At 38.3% G+C, this 22,413-nt stretch overlaps 2 protein-coding genes across 2 annotated transcripts; one reads left to right on the forward strand and one right to left on the reverse strand.

Moving 5' to 3' along the window:
- Positions 1–3,558: 3,558 nt before the first annotated feature.
- LOC132779572 (olfactory receptor 11A1-like) lies at positions 3,559–4,503 on the reverse strand. The gene has a single exon (XM_067470525.1). It carries the CDS (start codon positions 4,501–4,503, stop codon positions 3,559–3,561), a length of 945 nt encoding a protein of 314 aa, XP_067326626.1.
- An 11,458-nt stretch (positions 4,504–15,961) lies between these two features.
- Positions 15,962–16,906, forward strand: LOC132779574 (olfactory receptor 10A7-like). Its single transcript, XM_060783258.2, has one exon. It carries the CDS (start codon positions 15,962–15,964, stop codon positions 16,904–16,906), a length of 945 nt encoding a protein of 314 aa, XP_060639241.2.
- Positions 16,907–22,413: the final 5,507 nt, after the last annotated feature.

The raw sequence follows: 22,413 nt of genomic DNA on the forward strand, positions 1-22,413 counted from the left end.
CCTTTAACCTAATTGCCCAAAGGCCTGGTCCTACAACCATGTTTTTACCTTCTTTCTAAAGGTGAGAAGGGATGATGATGACCTAATTTCCCCGGGAAGCGAATTCCACAAGCAGGGGGCTACCACCGAAAAGCCCCTGACCCTCGTCCCCGCCAAACGTGTTTGAGACAAAGGTGGGGCCGAGAGCAGGGCCTCCCCAGAAGATCTTAAGCTCTGAGGTGGGATGTAGAAGGAGATACATTTGGACAGGTATGCTAGACCGGAGCCGTATAGGGTTTTATAGGTCAAGACCAGCACTTTGAATTGAGCTTGGAATTCGATCGGCAGCCAGTGGAGCTGACACAACAGGGGGGTGGTATGCTCCCTGTATGACGCTCTGGTGAGTAATTTAGCTGCCACCCGTTGGACCAATTGCAGTTTCCAAACAGTCTTCAAATGCAACCCCACGTAGAGCGCATTGGAGTAATCTATTCAGGATGTGACAAGAGTGTGGACCACCGTAGCTTTATTAAAACCATAAAGTACAGTTCTCAGCATCTCATCATTAAAATCATTTTCCATCACATCGTCATATCATTCCATGAGTCTCAATTAATCAGTTATAATGCGTCTGCAAATGCCTCCCTGAACAGCCAGGTCTTAACTCTCTTTCAAAATGTCAGGAGGGAGGGGGCTGATCTAATGTCCCCAAAAGAGGGTGTTCATAGCCAGGGGGCCACCACTGAGAAGGCCCTGTCTCTCATTCCAACCAATCAAATCTGCTAATAAGGCGGGACTGAGAGCAAGGCCTCTCCAGACAATCTTAAAAACCTAGATAGTTCATAGGAAGAGATGCATTCGGACAGGCAAACTGGGCTAGAACCGTTTAGGGCTTTAAAGGCTAAAGATAGCACTTTGAATTTGTCTACATTTTGGTGAATCTCCAGATTGGGGGAGGAATGAGAGGCAGTCTTGGGCAGATGAAAGTATGCTGCCAGGAGCTGGACATACGAGAAGTGAAAGATAAGATACTTCAGATATGTTCTATATTTCTGTCATCCTCTCATTTCCTCTTAAGATTCAGGTTGTCATATCAGATCACCTTCTAATCTGTTGGTGTTGTTCCTGAATGATAGGTGAGTCTTTAAAAAAAAACAGAAAACCAACTATGACTCATGACATGATTGTGAATGAAGGGGCCAACCTTCTATATATACAGAGACCTAGGTGGATGGGTTGGAGGAATTAATCTCTCTCAGCTTTGTCCACCTGAATATTTAGTACAGTATCAACAGAATTTGGAGGGCCAAAGGAAGAAATTTCCATAATCCATAAGAATTCCATCTTCCATATGTGGAAATACATCCACCCAGAAATCTGTTGGGGGGGGGGGGTTGTACCTTGTGTTGGGCCAGAAAGACAGAACAGTGATGTTGCTAGTGTATCGTGCACACCCTGCTGCCCAGCCATCTACTTCCCTGGTTCGGCTGATCTTGGAGGTTGTGTTGAAAAACCCTAGGACTGCAAATTTTTTGGGGTGGGGGGATTTCAACATACACACTCAGGCTGTTTCTATGGGGTTGGCTCAGGACATGACACTGCCTCAACACATCATTGTTCCAACATATGAGGCAGGGTGTACCCTGAATCTATTTTTTTGCCAGTGGACATATGGAGGATGGTCTGATTTTAAGGGAGATTTCAACAACCTAGCCATTAGGCTCAAATCATGCCCTTATAAAGTTTATTTTTGTGGGATTTTTCTCTAGGAGGGGAGTAGGAGGCATACTTCTATAGTGGTCTCACAACTTGCTGGAGGACCATTGGGGGATTCAACAGCCTAATGTCTGGAATCAGACTGCATGGCTTCAGCTTCTAGACACATTCCATTAAATAAAATGTGGACTACGGGTGCTTCCAGACGTAGCTAAAACCCATGTAGAAATGGGTTAAAATACCTTGCTTCCATGTCAGTTCTAGTCCTTACTCCCAACTTAAACCCTGGCTTTCCCTAGGGGAGGGTGTCTACATGCCATCCTGAGTCAAATCAGGATGACATGAAGCCACCCTGAAATCCCTCCTCACCCCCCGCAACTTCTGATGCACCATTTACTCACACCAGGAGGAGAGTAGGGAGAGGTCTGTGCTGCTAGCAAGGTTCTCTGGTAAGTTTTGGAGCCCAAATGGGGAACTGGAGGTGGGCACTTTTAGGAGGCCAAAGAAGCATGATAGCAATGGGAACTGAATTCCAAGATTGAGGAAGCAGTCCCAGGAGTTGGTCCCCACAAGCCCAACATCCCAACAAACTTGGGTTTTCAGTAAGATTCAGATTTGTCGAGGTGTTCAATTAATGTGGAGTAAACTTGTAAAATCTGATTTACTTCGTATTAATTCACTTTTACTGGAGGTGTCAGTTGGATGCCTCTGGTAAAAATGAGACAAGTCTTGCATTAAAGGCCTGTCTGGAAGGGTCCTACATTCACCATCTAGAGACACAGAAGTTATCAGTTGCCACAAGCCAAATCCTATGACAGTATTTATTACTTAAGTGGTCTAAAACAGAGAAAAAGAAGAAAGAGCTGACCAAATTACCTCTGAGTATTCCTTACATAAGCAAATCTTATAGAATGCATGGAGTCACTATAAATGAACAGGTGATTGAAGGCACATATGCACACACAAGTATGCTGGGCCTATCCCCAATTTATGTGTTTCTGTAGATCTCCTCATGAAGAAAGCAACTTTATGAAATACAGTTCTGTCTATGTTATGAAGACCATAGAACACAACAGGGGAGACATATGCATGCACGATAATTCCACTTCCTTTATTTAAGCAACATCATTAATGAATCTACAAATTGAGCAAAAGACTCCTGAATTCCAGTCTATATAAACCATAATTAAACATTGCATGGATATTTATTTCTTAGATATTAAAACAACAAAATAAATCATACAAAGAATCAAATTCAGTAGCATACTGCTAATTATAAAAAAGTAAGAGATAATGGAATTTTTCAGTTAGCATACCCATAAAATAAAATGAATGCATTCATACCACTTATTAGTCATTTTATCACTAAATCTTTCAGAGCAGCATGCAATAATTAAACAATAAAAAAGCAGTGATATATACAAAGGATAGTGATATATATAGTCACAATTAAAAGCAACAACACAAACACAATGTTCAATACTTAAAAATATTAAAGTAATCATATTTATAATAGTTAAATATGGCAAAACAACAAATTCTTCATATCCATGGAGATTAAAAATAAGTAAACCATAAAATAAATGGCAAATTTGGGGTTATTTAAAACAAAACGTCCTTCTAATGTGACTTGTTGCATTCCATCAGAAGCCTGAACCTATTTCTAACAATCTCCTATTACAAAAAATTTCCTGATTATTTCACCGAACTCAGTATAGTAGTAGCAAAGAACATTTTCAGTTCCTCCATTCTGAGTGTCAGGTTCAATATTAGAATTTATTGCTGATGAAGAATTAATTTTTGTGTGTCGAAACTTGCTCACAAAAAATTCCAGCTGAACAAATTTTTAGACAGGATGGCAATTTAATAATTTGGAATTGTATAGGACTCGTGTATGGTAGCTGAAATATTGTTGAGTAGTTTTCTCAGAGTTTCCTTAACCTCCTTATTCCTCAAGCTATATATGATTGGATTAAACATGGGAGTCAGGACAGTATATAGTAAGGAAAGTATTTTATTTAATTCTACTGATTCTGTCCCTGTAGAGACTGCATATGTAATTCCTAGTGTTCCATAGAAAGTACTTACCACAATAAGATGAGAACTACAAGTGGAAAAGGCTTTCTTCTTTCCAGAGGAAGATGGTATTTTGAAAATAGACAATATAATACAGACATATGATGTGATGGTCAAGATGAAAGGACACAAGGACACTGCAAAACATGCTACCAAGATGGCTACTTCTGCCAGGTGGATGTCAGAACAAGACAATTTCAACAAAGGTGTCAAGTCACAAAAGAAATGATCAATATGATTAGGACCACAAAGTGTTAAAGATGAGGATACAATCAAATTCAAAACAGCAGCTGAGAAGAAGCCCCATAACCATGTACAGACAATTAATTTAAAGCAAATGTTCCAATTCATCAACTTGGTATAGTGAAGTGGGTTACAGATGGCAAGATAGCGATCATAGGACATAAGCAGTAGAAGAAAACATTCAACAGTTCCAAGGGCACAGAAAACATACAACTGTATCATGCAACCTGTAACTGAAATGGATTTCTCCTTTCTCAATAAATCGGCCAGCATCCTAGGGGTGATGTTTGAAGTATACCATATGTCCAGGAATGACAAGTTGCTGAGAAAAAAATACATTGGGGTGTGGAGTCTCCTATTAAAGAAGACAGCTACTAAAATGAAAGAATTCCCAATTATTGTTAAGACATATATTCCTAAAAACATCAGAAAGATAAGAAATTGAAGTTCTTGTAGATTTCCAAACCCACGGAGTATTAAAAAAGTCATTGTTGTCCTGTTTCGACGTACAACACCATCTTTTAAAATGTCCTAATTTGGGGGGAAAGGAGATATTTATGAAGTTAATATTTTATGTAATCACGAATTATCCACAAATTTGTTTTTTTCTACAGCACATAAAATATGTACGGGTCTCAAAAATGTATGTTTCAGCTCCTCTTTTTTATATTGAATGTTTAAGTGTATAGTAGTTTCTGTTACCTATACAGATATCAGATACCTGAGAGAGATTATACACATACACACACATGCCAATGTCTACAAATTTAGAATTTCTACTCACTATGATTAAAGATGTTCCCATTGACTCTTACCTTCATTAGCATTTTCTTTCTTTAATTCTGAAGACAATCCAATGATATAGTTACCTGTTTTATTCACGTTAGACCCAGCTGGCAACTTGATTTAAACTTTGTACTGTGACTTTTAAGCATATCTTCATATATTTTGTCTTGTTGGCTCGTTGGTTGACATGCATAAGTATTTTAAATTCCTTTCCTTTGTGACAGATAAACTGTACTTCATTAAATTGCAGCAGATTGCTATTGTTTTTAAAGTGATATTTTATATCAAATTTGTTGTGAAGCAGTCCTACAAAAAGTTCAGGTCCAGGAACTATCGGTTCCCGGTCTCTGTATAATTCTAAGAGAGGAAAGAAGGAAGAATTATAATCATTAGATACAAATAAAATAATGATCCCTTGGACACATAGGAGAAAACAAGTCTGCTACGTTACATATGTTAGGGATTACTGTTATGTAGAATGGAGTGCTACATTCAGAGAACCTGACTAGAAATCCCTTCAGACTTCAGTAGTGTGTCTCATTGTATAAGCAATGGTCAATCCCAAAGCTGCACTTAATTTCTATTAACATTAATTGAAGTAGGCTAGCTATGAGAATATTTTTTTGTGATTTAACTCCCGCCCCCCTGAGCACAGTGGGATTTGCTTTCGAATGTGCATAGACAGTGTTTATCTCAACCTAACTCAAAGTGCCTAGAACTGTATACAACTTGGGGAAAATTGTAATAGCTAAATTTCTTAGGAGAAAAAAGAGGAAGAAAAATATGATATTTTTTTTCATGTCAGGAGCAACTTGACATGAAAAAAACTGCAAAAAAAAAAAAAAAGGCTGGAATCCTGTTAGTGACATACACATGGGTAACTTGGAGCATTTGGGACATTGTGTTAGAGCCCATTTGCTAATTCTTTGTCTAACACTCAACTGCTTTCTCAGATATCTGGTAAGCCCTGGAAGTGATACTTTAGCTCTTACCTAATGAACAGGGAGGGAATCAGGCAGCAACGCTTATCGTGGCTGCAGTTATATAGCTGGGAAAAATAAAACGAGACCACTGTTCTACATCTCCAGTGAGTCACTGAGATCTGGGTCAAGAATTTCAGTTTTGTTCTCTGACCTCTATAGCATCATCCAGATGGCAGGGTCCTTGGATCTTGGCAGCTCCCCTGGCAGGGGGAAAGAGTTATCTATGAGGATATATTCAAAGACTTCTCCAGTCCTGCCCCATCCTACCCCCACCATCCACCAGCCACAGAATTGTTGTAGATGGTTTGCAACAGATCCCATCTGATCTTGAAAAATAAGCTGAATCACCCTTGGCTAATACTGGGAGGAGAAAACCGATGAAATCAAGATACTCTTGGCTATATTTCAGGGAAAGGAACTGGCATCGCTAGCATTTCTTTCTTTAAAAGCCCTATGAAATTCATGGAGTCACCATGAATTGATAGCTGACTTGAAGACAACACCTGAAATGAGACTGAAATTCACCAGCTAAATAATGAGTTAGGGGAGGGTTTTGGAATATTGCAAAAGTTGGACAATAATACCAACCTCCACACATAACATCTGGGATTAGTAGAACTTTATGACAGAGAAGACAAATATCTTACTCGGGACCTCTTCACACGTAACACCGGAATTGCCAGGGATCATGGCAATTCAAATGTTGGCTGTCTGGGAATATGGGGAAGCTGTTGCCCCATGCCTCACATTGCTCGACTCACCAACATCCCCATCTCACAAGGGGAAGATTCCGCTGCCCACTTCCCAATATTGATCCCAGTCTCCCATGTTGCCGCAGAATGCACTGGTTCACCCGGCGGAGGTTGCACTGCATCATGTAATGGGAGTCAGTGGGCTCTGTCATAAAAGAGAAGGCAAACCAGTGCATGTTGCCAATTTTGCCCTCAACTGATGAGGTCATCACCTTAAAAAAAACCCAAAAAACAATCCAGGATTCCATAGCACTGAGCTATTGTGGTCAATGTGGTGTCAAATGATTCTGTAGCATGGATGCAATCTTTGAGAGTGAAGAGATTGATACTTATTGCTCAGCTGAACTAATTCTGTGGGAGGATGGTAACCTTAGGATTTCTAACTGTTATCCAAGAAAGGAATTATTTCAATTGGTTGAAAACACTGGGATCATAATGTAGGGCACAGGGATATCCATGAGATTGTCAATTACATCTTAGCATCCAGGTGAGAAAGGCTTTCAGACAGAGATTTGGTGGTGTAGGTGAATTATGTAAAGTACTATGTCTTTCTTTGACTCCCTATACATAAGGAAATTGATAATTGCTTCCAGGCCTGACACCTAAATCAGTGTCAGATCAGGGTCTGGCCCATGCATGGAGCCAGAACTTTTATAAGTCCAAGAGTTGGGGTGCATCTACACAGTTAAATTAATGCAGTTTGACAGCACTAGCTATCATGATTCAATGCTGTAGAATCCTTGGATTTGTATATATGGAAAATAGTATCACTCCTCACCAAAGTACAGCCCCCATGATAACTCTAGAATTGAAGTAGTACCAAATTGCATTAATTTTACAGTATAGATAGACATACTCTCTGTCAAGATGACTGAAACTGTCACTCTTCAAAGGAGGCATTGAGTATCTTGTGTTAGACAACTGATTCCGTTTATGTGCCATGAAACACAACAATTGTGACATTTGAAAAAAGAGGTGGTAGCCCATGTCCCGTCTTCCAAGCCTGCACCTGAAAAACCAAGCTATGTGTATTTTTTTCATTGCAGAATCTTCTTGAGGGCATTGAACCAAGGATTCCTTTGGGATGATGTGTGAATTAGATTGCAGAGAACGAATATGATTTAAAGCACCAAGCAATCATGTAACAGATGCAGTTCTAAATCGTTAAGATGTTCAAAAGTCTAATAATACAGACTAGGGCTGTTAGAAATGACTGAGGATGGCCTTCACTTTGGCCTAAATTTGTGTTGGCATCATAGTTTTGGGTTAAAGAAAGTGTAGTCTAGCTCCTCAAGCTTTCTCTTCTCTTGTCTCTTTTTTGATTTTTAGAATTTAACTAGCCAGGTGATGGTTCTGTTGGTATATTAGCAATTTGAAGAGGGAACAGTTTTCACTTGCTGAAGGAGATTTCTGGTAGCAAAGAAAATATTTGCATTTGTGTTGGACTGGCTACACTGAAAAATAAAGACGATTAGATTTTTGCTTTCACTAGCTTTGATGTTGGAAAAATAAAAGACGTTGAATCTGCCTTCTACATTGACTAGCATGATTGCGTCTGAAATGTGTTGATTTTTTATTGATACAAAAGTTTTACTATGTAGATCTATATCTTATCAGGTTAAAGCAGTACTCAACATTTTCAGATCACTATCCTATTTTTAGCTCAATCGTCCATTTGGAAACACATTGTTTATATTTTCCTATGTATTTTATGGTGGCACCACTGCTCTCATAAACCTTTACAGTTCAGCCTTTGCCAGTGCAGTTGATCCTGATCCACCAGATTAAAAACAATGCTTTACTGCTTCAAAGTGTTGCTGCTGATGAATGAATTCTACAATATCACAAGGATGGAGACATTTAAAGGTATTTGCCATTCATATACCTTTATTTTAAAGTTATTGACAAAGATGAATACTGTACTTTTTCAATTCTAAGATAAACTTTCTTTCCATATAAATCTTCTAAAACAGAGCATGTCTTAGAATTGCAGGTGCATGCACAGACACACACACACATATTTCTCTTGGTAGTACTGAAATTAGTGTGCTTCTTATAATTGATGGTATCTTAGAATTAAAGAAATATGGTAAATAGACAATTTCTCATCCTTTTTCTTTTTTCTTAGCGAACATTTTACTGACTGTAAATATATCGTATTGTCGAAGGCTTTCATGGCTGGAATCACTAGGTTCTTGTGGATTTTTCGGGCTATAGGGCCATGTTCTAGAACATGGCCCTATAGCCCGAAAAAACCCACAAGAACCTTGTAAATATATTGAAATGGTTTCCCCAAACAATTAAATATATATGCACTTATCTATATTGTTGCAGATAAGTAAATGAAATTATAGCTCTCATTTATCACATAACACTTTTAACTGTCAGTTTCTTCTGCATTTCTATCATTTTATTCTCATTTGGATTAGATTTCACATTGTGTTTTTTTTAACTATTTCTTTATATTCTTTTCTTGTGATATCCCTGTTATATTCAGTTTTATGATGCGATTTATAATTCCTTTGGTATTTCCACTGTAGAGAACAGCCTACTGTGAAAATGGAAGATGAAAATGAGACTGCGGTCACTGAATTTATCCTCATTGGATATGCCGGTAGGCCAAAGATAAGGATTGGATTAATTGTCTTCCTAACAATTGCATATTGTGTAACGGTGGTGGGAAATAGTCTTATCATCCTGTTAGTTGCAGCTGATCCTCGTCTTCACAACCCCATGTACTTTTTCCTCGGTAACCTGTCCCTTATTGACATTGGACATTCATCAGCTGTGATCCCACAATCCATTACAAACCTGCTAGTGGACAAACCCACCTTGACATTTGCAAGATGTTACCTTCAAATGAGCAGCTCAGTTTGGCTGAGCATAACTGAATGTTTCCTCTTAGCCATTATGGCTTATGATCGATTCATAGCAATTTCCAGTCCATTGCATTATATGCTAATTATGAGCAAAAGATTGTGTATCCAGCTGGCAACTGGAATATGGACATGTAGCATGCTCTTGGGGGTAATTCCCATTTATGCCATCCCAGCTCGTTTTTGTGGAAAAAATGTGATTGATCATTTTACTTGTGAACTCATTGCTGTTCTTAAGCTTGTATGCTCAGATACCAGTTTGAGCCAATTACTTATGTTTTTCACTTCATGCCTTTCACTGCTTGTCCCCTTTGCCTTTATCCTTTTCTCATATCTGAGGATTATTGTGACAATTCTGAGAATCCACTCAACAAATGGAAGGTTCAAAGCTTTCTCTACATGTGCATGCCACTTGACAGTTGTGTTGATATATTTTGGTACTGCTATATTTGCGTATGTTAAACCCCAAACTAAGAGCACAAGGGAGATAGACAAGTCCATTTCTCTCTTCTATGGAATAGTGACTCCTATGTTAAATCCACTAATCTATACACTAAGAAATAAAGATATAAAGGAAGCATTGAGAAAATTTGTGGGAAAGCAGAATATGTGTGTGTGTGTTTAATAACTCTGTGTTGAGAATTTTTCAAAAAACAGGTATAGTGGTAGTGAACATTTGTATCCTTTCATTTCTATTGCTATTTCTGTTACTATTCAGAGATTAATTTTTACTGTAAATGTGGCCTCAAAACAATAAAATCAATTTAGGAATGCTTCTGATGGAATTAGAAATAAAATACTGCCGATAATTGTTTGATTTGTCAAATAGTATTTATTTTCATACAGAATCAGTTCATTCAGGTCAAGAAAATGTAAAGTGTTTTTACAGCTTAGAATGTCATGATTTAAAAGTAATTTTAGCAACAACAAAAAAAAAGATCATGAACGTCTAATCCTCCTCTTTGTCCACCTGCCACTTCCAAGCCTCTACAGTGGGATATTATGTGAAATCCTACACTGGAATTGTGTAGTGTAAATCTCATCTTATAAGTAATACATTGACTGCTCTATCCAACCTTTAATGCTGAAATTACACAACTGAATACACACCTGAAGGTATTTGAGCATGCACAATCCCATTTCTGCACACACATCTATTATTAATTTTATTAACCCCGCTAGCATCTCCCGAAGGACTCGATGTGGCTTACAAAGGCCAAGGCCTCAATACACAACATAAGAATACAGAACCTAAAGCAAATTAAAAACAATTAAAGCAATATTAAACAACAAAATAACAAACAATAAACAATACATCAAAACACAATAAAAACTGGGCCGGGCCAGAGTAATGGGTACAGAATTAAAAGTGCTGATGTGACAGGTGGTATGTAAGGCATTATAGGGCAAGTGCAGTGTGCAGTGTGCGGCAATCTTAGTTCTAATAAAGTGCTTCTTGGACTTGGTATTGGAGATTTCCTATTCTGGGAAGGCACATTGGAACAGCCAGGTCTTCAAGTTCTTTCTGAAGACTGCCAATGTAGGGGCCTGTCTAAGATCTTTGGGGAGGGTGTTCCAGAGTCGGGGGGGCACCACAGAAAAGGCCCTGTCTCATGTCCCCACCAAACGCGCTTGCGATGCAGGCGGGATCACGAGCAGGGCCTCTCCAGATGAACGAAGTGAACGCGTGGGTTCGTAAACGGAGATGCGGTCACGCAGGTAGGATGGTCCCAAACCGTTCAGGGCTTTGTAGGTAAGCACCTGCACCTTAAATTGGGCTTGGAAAATAAACGGCAGTCAGTGGAGCTCCTTGAACAGAAGGGTTGACCTCTCTCTGTAAGGAGCACCAGATACATCTAGATACACAAGGGTACCTCCTGTGTAGAAACTCCTTTTAAAGATAGAATGTTTCTGCAAAAGAAACTTATACAGTTCTTGAGTAAGACATCTACAGGATTTTAGCCACTGAAACCCCATCTATACTGTCATATAGCCCTATGATAGGTTCACCTTGGTGCCACCAGAAGTCAGTAATGACTTAAAGACAGACATCACAAATAATTTTAAGCAGTGTATAAATGAAGAAAAAGAAAACTTCAGTCAGATTAGATATTACAATTTGTACCCAATTTGGACAAAGCCCAAGCTGAGTCAGACCCCATTTGACCTTTTCAGGTCATTTCCTAAGCGAAGCAGGCTTTCAATGAAGACTCATATACAGACAGTCCCCATGTTACAAACAAGGCACACTCTGTAGGTTTGTTCTTCAGATGAATTTGTATGGAAAGCGCATTTTAAGTGCAACTCCAAAAAATTGATCTTTTAAAGCTTTGGATAGCAACGGGAAAGGTCAATATCCCTCTAATGTTTGTTTTGCTGTCTGGACGCATTTTCAGAAGATTTCACCTCACTTCCTGTCTCTGTGATAATTTGATTTCAAAAAATTTGGCTTGTTGTGGAAACAAGCATTGGTGATAAAGCTTCAGCTGAGACACCATTCCCCCACAATAAATCTTTCATGAGTGAATTTCACTTCCAAGAGGTAGATTTCCCTCACTTTCTGTTGTCTCACCCCTGTTCTTAACTATGAGTCATTTGTAAGTTGGAGGTTTGTAATTCAAGGACTGTCTGTAATAGAAGTTGTATACCAGAGGAAGCTTCATGTGGAGTTAAGATTCAGAAAAGAAGGGCAGATGAAGAACAAAGTATGATCCCTCCCTTTCCTGGAAGGATGGTAATTGAGATCACTGAAAGGGCTACATTCCAATTAACTTTATCAGTTACTTCTTATTTATTTATTTATTTATTTATTTTATACTCCATTTTTTTCTGCAACAAAGGAGACTCAAAATGACTCAGTCCCTTTATGATTAAGGATTTTACTTCTGTAGTAGAAATTTATCCCTTCCTTTTTCTTCATTGTTTTTCAAAGCAGCTTAAAGTTATTTCAAAAACCAGAATTGCTTAACTGTTACACCTATATTCCATGAACTTTAAGGTATCCCTTTTTGGGGTCAACTGTCTGATGTGTGCCAATTTCATGCAAATACTATCTCCTCCACACCAATTGGAAGATTCTCATTTCACAAAGATGGCTGCAATTATCCTGAAAAAAATATGACAAAGTTGTTGTTACTTAGGGTCAGTTTAGGAGAGTTAAAAACTTATTTTCATACAATTTTTCAAAAGTGTGGGTTTTTTTAAAAAAAAATGTTGATAAATAGTGTCTCAAGGTGGAAGGTTCTTAAAATCTGTCTCCCTGCCCCAACCTCCATGCAGCCTCTTTGGACATCCTCCAGGGCAGTGTCACTGGTCTCTTTTTTACCTGTTATGGCTTATTTGCCTACTTTACACCGTATTCCAGGGGACTTCAAAAACTGGATTTAAGCAGTCATGGTAAGTGATGGGAGTAGATAAAATAAGAGTTTTTTCTGAATACCTTGGCACTCTTTTAATGAAGGGCAAAGTTCTGTTACCCTATTGTGGAGAAGGAGTCTGGAGGTGTGGTCCTGGAGGTCTTGCTCACACTTTAAATCCTGTAACTTTGGGAAAGTGTCTTGAGTCTGCCTTCCAGTAGATGACCAGTGGGGGGCACCCCAGTTATTGGATTGCCCTCAAGGTTCAGATGTTTTGCCAGGGGAGGCTGGGAAGGAAATCAAGGGTGGCAGATGATCTTACAACTTCCCTCTTGCTCCTTTTCATTGCAACATGGCTTGAATACATTTTAGGTTAAATAAAGTACCCTTGTTCAATCCAGTTCTCTGTGTCAGATCTTGTTATTCAATTGTTGTTCAGTAACTTTTTCCCATATGAAGGAAAGTAAACCAATCAGAGTCTGCCACATGCCCATTGGATGCCATATTATTCTGACCCTCTCACACTCTTTTTTTGTATTGATATTTAATCCAGTTACCAGTGTTTGGGGCTAAGTGGAATTGTTTTTGAAGATCCATTGTGGTCTAATGGTTAAAATGTAAACTGTGAAACTAGAGACAAGGTTCATTCCCTACATGCCTATGGGAGTGTCAGCTGGACTCAGCCCCCCCCCCCCTTACAGTCCATGTTCTTTCATGTTTTAATTATGCTATGTCTACACTAGCTGATAAATTCTGGACCAGTGCAGAGTAAAAATGCTCCCAAATCTACACATTTCCAAATCAACTGTGGGATGCTAAGGTTGGAGTCCACACAGACCCTGCTGACTACAAAGCTCCCTGTCAGCTCCTGGCTGCTGTGGATGACCTATTCCAAAATCACCAGTGGCATCTGAGTGGCCAAGAGGAAGAAGGGACCCAATCTTTTCACTTTCTTTCTGGTCATCGAGTGCCTCTGTTGATGTGAGGCTGGTGTGCCCAAGTGAATTCTACAGCCAGTTGTGAATGACAATGGAGGTATCACAAGAGTGATCCATCCTCTTTCCCTCAAACTGATAATGGTACCTTCTGTGAACAATGAACTGGTCCAAAATGAGCCAGATCCAGTTATCCACATTGCTCCTAAATCACTACATGCCAAAGAATTTTATGTACACTTTGACAATCCCCTGAAATTTCCTGAAGCAGAACCTGTGATCTTAATTGGAAGAGGAGTAATGCAATGAAGTTAGTCAGGAGCCAACTCAGGGTTTGTCTGGTTTTTAATGCTTATGTAGAAAAGCCCCTAGATTATGATACTGGGAATTAGGTGGTGCTTCAATAGTAAGGTTAGGATTTTAGGGGAAAGAGGAATGCATCCTTTACATATGTCCAGACCCTGATATCCTGGTTTAAAAGAGATGTGGAAAATGGAAACCTCCCTTCTAAGACCATGCAAAGTTTCTATTAGTTATTGTGAACACCACTGGTCTAGACAATCAATGACTTAACACAATATAATGCAGCTTTCTATGTTCCTAGGAAATATCAAAGTGTATCTTTTTTTAAAGAACACACATAAATGCCAACATATGACATTATCAAGATCCCTGTTCCCTGGAGGCAGGGACTTGTAGCAGTTATAATCCAATAATGGCATTGTTATTTTTGAAGTCTATTAAATTCAAAGAGACAGGAAGGATTATCAATTTTTTCAGCACAGCTAACTAATCATCCCTTGATATAAGTCAGCAAGGGAGATGATACACTAGTACATCAAACTTTTAAAAGGCAAAGTGTTAAACACTTGGTTTTAAAACTAATATAACAGCTTCTGAAAGAGTCTTTGCAAGATAATAATGCCACTCTATTTATCCTTATATGGAATAAAGAAGACAATGTTGTGAGTATTTCCATCTCCTGCACCCATATATTGGCCGACGAGTCCACATAATTGAAAACACAGTATAAGAATGGGTACTTTCATGGGTTTTGAATGACTCAACCATTTCAGCATGGCTTAAATATAAATAATAAGAAGAACAAGTATGCACCTGTTTTGTGTTTCAACTCATAATTTCCTCTCTACTTCAACACAGAATCCTTTTGTTGTTGTTGTTGTTGGTCTTTTTTGGTCAAACAGCAATTTTTATCTTATATTATCGTCTTGTTAGACTTATTGCAGTGTGTGGAATAACACATGCTTTCTTTCAACAAACGGCTTTCCATTCTTGGCCATGTTTCCATCTTCTAATTTCTATACATCACAATGCCACAGCAAGCTCATTGGGTGTGTTCATGTGTGTGATGGGTTCTCTTTAAAACACTTATGTACTTCTGAAACCCCTGGTTTTCCCCCAAGCCTGTTATTTCTTTAAGTTTAATGGTTATTTGATGTCACAGGTGACTCCTTAAATTAATGGTATGTTTTATAGATTAGGCATGTTGAAGTATTTTCCTGAAAACATGTAAGACCAAAACTGGGGATGTGATGTCCCATACGCTCCAGTCAAACTTTCTTTAAGCACAGTTAGACTTGGATGTAAGTTAGGTGTCATCTACACTGCCATATAATGCAGGTTGAAACTGGATTCTATGGTTTAACCACACTGAACTGCATTATATGAGTCTTTACTGACTATATAATGCAATTTCAAACTGCATCAAACAGCAGTGTAGAAAGCTTTGCTGTCGTAATCAGATGAGTAGATTCAGAGATCCCGTGAAATTACTGAGTTTCCAACTCTGCAGATATTTGTATTCAGATCATTAAGTTTATTTATAGGTGTTTAGAAATATTGTACACGTGTGCCTGTTCACATTCTCATCTCCGGTTTCAACCCAAAAAAAGTTCAGATCGTAATCCATACCAGAATATTGATTGCTATTGAACTGATCTAGTTGCATTTCCAGTAAGGTCAGGAATGAAATCTGATTCCTGTCATTTCTCTTCCAACCCAGTACCATGTCAAATGCTGTTCTGGAAATACCCCAAATCTTCAGGACTGGCTTATCAGAAACCTCAGCTTCAAAACTTTGATGGAAAGGCCTCATTCTGCCAATGGAATTCAGTGTGTTTCTTTTTGCAATGTTTTCTGGCAGTAAAGTTGACTGATTTCACAGGACTGAATGTTGTATTGTGCATAAAAAAGATTTGTTATTTATTGTTCTTCTTGTTTCTGCTAGACTGAAGTCAAATGGCATTCCTAGTTCCAAGCAATGTGACACCAGTTGCTGAATTTATTTTACTAGGGTTTTCAGATATCCCTGAAATGCAAAATTTCTTGTTTGCTACGTTTCTAAGTTTCTATTTAGTTACTCTCGTTGCAAATTCATTACTTTTGATCACTGTGTCAGTGGATCGCAGCCTGCACACCCCAATGTATTTCTTCCTAGGGAATCTTTCCTTCCTTGAGATTGTATATACATCTAATATAGTTCCCAGGATGTTGGTAGGTTTGATCTCTGATGACAAATCCATTTCATTCATTAGCTGCATGGTCCAGTTTTATTTCTTTGGGTCACTGGGTGGTACTGAATGTCTCCTCCTATCAGTGATGTCTTTTGACCACTATATTGCCATATGCAACCCTCTCCATTATGCAAATATAATGAATGATAAGATGTGTTTTTTACTAGCAACTGGCTCTTGGATCTCTGGTTTTCTAATAACCCTGATTACACTGCTGCTTATGACTCACTTATCCTTCTGTGGCCCCAATGAAATAAATCATTTCTTTTGTGATTTTTCTCCACTGCTGAAGCTTGTTTGTTCAGATGCCTATCTCTTTGAAAAGACTTCCTTCATCCTTTCATCAAGTTTAACTTTGATCCCATTTATATTCACTATAATATCTTATGCTTATATACTCTCAGCTGTTCTTAAACAATCTTCTGGTATTGGCTCTAAAAGGGCTATTTCTACTTGCTCCTCTCATCTCATTGTAGTTACAACTTTTTATGGAACACTAATTACAATGTATGTGGTTCCTTCTGCAAAACATTCTATAGATACAAGCAAGATCTTTTCCATTTTCTACACTATTGTGACCCCCATGATTAATCCCCTTATTTATAGCTTAAGGAACAGGGAAGTACGGGAAGCTTTGAGAAGGCTTATAAATACAAAACATGTATTTTGAAAGTTGTGGCAACTGAGCCATTGTAAGAACACACCAAGACAAGTCAGAACATTTCTTTATTTATAGAATATTTAAATTTATCTATTTTTCTTGTTTTTTCCTTTAATTTTTTAGCATCATATTCTTTCTTTTGTCTCAGTGAAATAATCAGCCAAAGTGAAATAGAACCAAGTCAGAACATCTAGTAATCTATTTCTCTCCACTGCCTTCTTTCCACATCTTTTTTTCAGGTTATACCACTTGCATATGCTTCTCTTTTTCCCAACCCCCCCCCCCCCCCTTATTTTTCTATATTTTAATTTTATGTGTTTATTTATTTTTGCCTGCTTTTCTCCTGATATAAGAACATGGACATTTTTCAATTTGTTTGCCTTTTTACATGCATCTCTCTAATGACAAAACTATAAAAATGTAAATATGTTCTCAAGGATTTTTCTCCAAATATGTTCATTTTGGGGAATACATCTTTCACTGTACTGAGATGTTCTGGACAGAAAATGGAAAGAATGGCTGAAATATAGAAAATAAGGAAGAGAAAACGACCTACTACCTTGTCACATGCTGTGATGGAATCGCCATGGATCACCGTGAATCTCAGTGGAGCCCACCCAGGGGGCATGGGGACCTGTCGTCCCTTGCCCAACACTGTCCCAGCTCCTCTCCCACACCTCATCACATGAGGGTAAGCCTGTTTAAGCTGGATCAACCCATCTTTCCCAATGGAAAAACAAGGAGCCTCCCGTTGTCCGCTGCTGGCTTGTTTTTGGCAGCAGCAGAGTTTTTTTGTTTTGTTTTTTGCAGTTTGGCCACAAAGCCACCCTGAAGTACTTCTCTGGGGTGTGATGGGAGCCATTGGGCTCAGTGGTCAAACTTACAAATACCCATCACAGCAAATATGCCTGTGTGAAGAGGTCCAGAGAAGCATCTATCATAACTGATTAACTGAAGGGTGTATGAATCAGAAAGAGCAATTTCAATAATTGCTTTATAGTCATACAAGCACTTTGCTATATAGCATTCAGCATCTACTAGGACAGCATCTTTGCCAAATTGTCAATGTGGAATTTTGTTTACAGTTAATTCAAATGTCTGTTAGTATTTCAAATGCATGTATTATTACCTTGATATTATATCTATATACCTGTAGTGTATAAAATTATTATTTAATTGACTAAATATTGTATAAATTATGATCTAATATACACATAATTTCCTCTTAGTATTATATGTTTCAATGGCATCATAAACTGTAATGGGAAGGGGGGGTGTCTTTATTACTTTATTATTATGGTTGTTTGTAAAAATGCTTTCAAAGATGTAATGTTTCTTTTCCCAGTGTAGAAATAAATATGAAACTATCATGAGACTGAATTCAAGTTGTTGCCTCAATTGTGTGTGTTTATTCCAGCCAACTCCAACATCTATGCACATGCTCTTGAAAGACAAAAATAATCTGAAGGAGAGAAATTGTTCTTGTACTTTCAATCTTATACAAATTAATGATCACACAGAAAAAGACAATATATTTATATAAGAACTTCATCTGCTACTCATGCCATCTTGCCACGTCCTTAAGCTTCTCAGAGCATAACAGTGTTTCCTGAACGTTTCCTGTCTTCCTTGATTCTGACCTTTAAGTGTGAAGCAAATATGCAGATCTTTTGTCTTGCCAAATATAATAAATTAACTTCCTTTCTGGTGAAAGAAGATAATGCCATTCTTTCATTTTCAAAAGGAACCCATTGCTTTTAGGAAAAAACAAACTTTTTCAGTGTTGAGTAGATAATAAGTAAATAGAAAATGTGGGTCCAGCATATACGTACTTATCAGGTTCTTAACCAGTATAATAAAAGTATAATAACACTGAAAAGGAGCCCTCAGTGGTGAAATGGGTTAAACCCTTGTGCCGGCAGGACTGGAGACTGACAAGTTGCAGGTTCGAATCCGGGGAGAGCATGGATGAGCTCCCTCTGTCAGCTCCAGCTTCCCATGCAGGGACATGAGAGAAGCCTCCCACAAGGATGGTAAAACATCAAAACATCCGGGCGTCCCCTGGGCAACATCCTTGCAGACGGTTAATTTTCTCACACCAGAAGCAACTTGCAGTTTCTCAAGCCATACCTGACATGGAAAAAAAAACCCAGTATAATCACCAGTCTTCAGGCCCTTCGAATGTTATGTATACTTGATGTGATCGTGATCCTGTCAACATGATTGGAAAAAAGATGCTAAGATGCTAGAAAGGTTGGGTACATAAGGTTCACAAGTGATTAAATGTGCTTCTTGGCCAATTATTTGTCTTATAATCTTGTACAGAGCTTCTTTGTTCCTGTCTTACTGGATCCACCATTTTGTTTGTGAAAATACCGCATACTCAGACCTTGCTTTGCTAGGAAGTCCATATTCATGCATTTGGAAAGCACAAGAGTTGGGAGATGAGGGTAATAATAATTATAACTTTTTTTTGCCTGATTAATATATTCTTGAATGGGTCTGTTATCTGTTTATTTTATAGTTGTGTCAATTGTACATACCCTGTCTCATATTCTATAATGTAAATAAATGCTGTAATTGGGATGTTGCTGTCAATTGCAAGTAAAGCCACCCACTGTATGGCTATCAGCTTACTCCCAGTAGACTTAAATCAATGAAAGGTTTCATGAGAACCATCACTCCTCTTAATGTTCCTTTAGCTCAGGGGTTCTCAAACTTTTTTAAACAGAGGGCCAGGTCACAGTCCCTCAAACTGTTGGAGGGCCGGATTATAATTTGGAAAAAAAACCCATGAATACATTCCTATGCACACCACACATACCTTATTTGTAGTGCAAAACAAATTTTAAAACAATACAATAATTAAAATGAAGAACATTTTTAACAAATATAAAACTATTAGTATTTCAATGGGAAGTGTGGGCCTGCTTTTAGCTGATGAGATAGGATTGTTGTTGTGTGCTTTCAAGTTGTTTCAGACTTAGGTTGACCCTGAGCAAGGGCCAGGTAAATGACCTTGGAGGGCCGTATCCAGCCCCCGGGCCTTAGTTTGAGGACCCCTGCTTTAGCTACTGCAGGAATATCCCTATGGGCAGAGAAAATCAGGCATTCCAACTGGATGCCCCCCTATGAGGGTCTTCCTTCAGGAGCAAACCAAGAATGGGCAACTTGGAAGTCCCTGAATAGAGTCAGAAGTGGAGTGGGCAGGTCAAAAGACAACCTAGCAAAATGGCACTACCTAGAAGAATCCTCTACCTTGTGTGATTATGGAGTAGAACAAACAACTCAGCATTTGTATGTTTGCCCATAATGTCCTGCCTCATGCACAGAGGAAGAACTGTTTAAAGCTACAGACAATGTGGTCACTGTTGCCCATTTTTCATCTAAAATTATTTAGCTTCTTGTGCTCCCTTTATTTTATCAGTTTTGCATTTATTTATTTATGAAATGCAGAACATAGCACTGGCTGTAAAAAACAAAACAAAAAAAACCCTAAAGTACCTCAATGGGCTCATCTATATGAGACTAATCTGCTCAGTGTGTGTTTGATCTTCCACTTTTGGTAGGAATCATGGGATAAAACAGGTTAATCTGATTTAACCTGACATTAAACCAGATTAACATGTAGGGAAACACTACAGACTTTCCCTGAAGTTTTAACAATCTCATGGTTTTGGTGCAGTGTGGATAGAAGGAGCAGATTGAATTTAACCAGTCTACAGTCCACACAATAGACTGGCAGCATGAGCAATCACTTACCTTCCATGTGGCTCTCACTATCATAGATGACTTTAAATATGATACCCCCCCCCCCCCCCCACGAGCTTTCCGGATTGTAAGAACACCTCAACTGATGTGAGCAAGGAGTGCCTGCAGAGACCAGGAGTTCACATGGAGCTTGTGACCATACTGAAGAACTAAGGCCACATAGGTGGCAAAGTGGGCAACTGATGTTATTTGGGCCCAGCTAGACTGGCTAGATATCAATCTGTAGATTCAAGGCCAATCTGGAGAATGTCTGTTTCAAACTATCTCAGGAGTAACTGGCCAGTGTAGTTGAGCCAATTAACATCCAGTAAAATGTTAATTGGTGAATTCACTTGGTTCAGACTAAGTTAAAGAGATGGAAATATAAATCACATAATAACTATTAACCCTGGGTGATCTATCTAGAAAGGACCTGCAAGTAGTTTGAAATCTTGTCAAATAGTTTTTAGGAGGCTTGTCTTCCAGATTAAACTAGTGAGAGACAGAAGACGATTTACCAGGACAGGAAACAATATAGACCATAGAATATAGAGAAAATGGTGGGTGGCATTCCTGAAATGGTCTTGATGATGCAAATGTAAGAGTCCAGGGTTATTAGAAGTGGAAACAAAGTGACTAAAGAGGAGACTAAAAAGGCTGCTATTTCAACTACTACAGTATCTTGGTGGAGCAGTCTTATCACAGGGGTAAATCACAGAAAAAATTTGTTGAGTCCACAAAAACGTAGCTGAGATACCAACAAAATTATGAGAATAATAGCTAGTGACCCATGATCCTGCAGTCAGGACATTGCAGATTTTGGCATTCATGAGCCATAATGGAGAGGTTTGCATATTGCTAAATAACTATCATATGCCATCATTGCATGGAAATAACATTCTGTACTAGCAAATAAGCCAAAGAAATACAATTGTGCAAAACAACCTTAAGATGTGATTTTTGTTCCCACTCAAAAGATTAGTAACCATGGCATGATGGCTGAGCTGTAGCAAGTCTCTAGGAAAGCCAATTTTCCCAATAAGAAATACATGGGTGGATTAAAATGTAGATTTATGTAGTTTCAATTTTTTAAAAAAAAAATAGCTTGACCAATTTCAGATCATCCAGTAACATCCAGGGAAAGGTCAGGATTATGGGAAGTCATTTGCAGGTAAATCCGCTTTGAGAGGTCTGGTCCCACTTGCCTTGTAGTGGAATAATAATTAGGACATTCCCAGAAACAATGTAGATAGACAGGAATAACCCAAAAAACAATGTACATAGTTTATAATTGTCAAAATCCAAAAGGATAAAGATGGGGGGATTTCTCTGGTTAAACATTTCTTGGTCCATATTCCAGGACACCTATATAATAGCAAACAACAGCAAGAAAGGCTATGACGAGGAGTGCAAAAATCATTTTAATTCAATTTATATCTAATGATAATTATTTGAATATATTCCCCACAGTTACAGCTATCATCACCAGTACAAAAAACCTGTGTACTCTTTACCATGAACATAACAACTGAAATAAGAAAACATTAATATAAACAAAAATGCAGGTGCTGTTCTTAGTATACAAAGCTAGGGCTTCGGTGAAATCTATAACTAGATATTTGCAGAACCATTTTAAACATGAGCCAGCTTTTGGACAAGTTTACAATGATAACATTAAGCTTTGACAATGTGACATTTATGTGGACACTATTCATGCAGCTATCCTAGTTTTAAGCAGTCGGTTGTTTTCTAGTTGTAGGTTTACG

This window comes from Anolis sagrei, chromosome 6 (genome assembly GCF_037176765.1).
Source record: "Anolis sagrei isolate rAnoSag1 chromosome 6, rAnoSag1.mat, whole genome shotgun sequence".
NCBI classification, from domain to species: domain Eukaryota; kingdom Metazoa; phylum Chordata; class Lepidosauria; order Squamata; family Dactyloidae; genus Anolis; species Anolis sagrei.

Coding starts and splice junctions, on each gene's coding strand:
- LOC132779572 (XM_067470525.1), bottom strand. CDS start 4,503: ATGACTTTTTTAATACTCCGTGGGTTTGGAAATCTACAAGAACTTCAA.
- LOC132779574 (XM_060783258.2), top strand. CDS start 15,962: ATGGCATTCCTAGTTCCAAGCAATGTGACACCAGTTGCTGAATTTATT.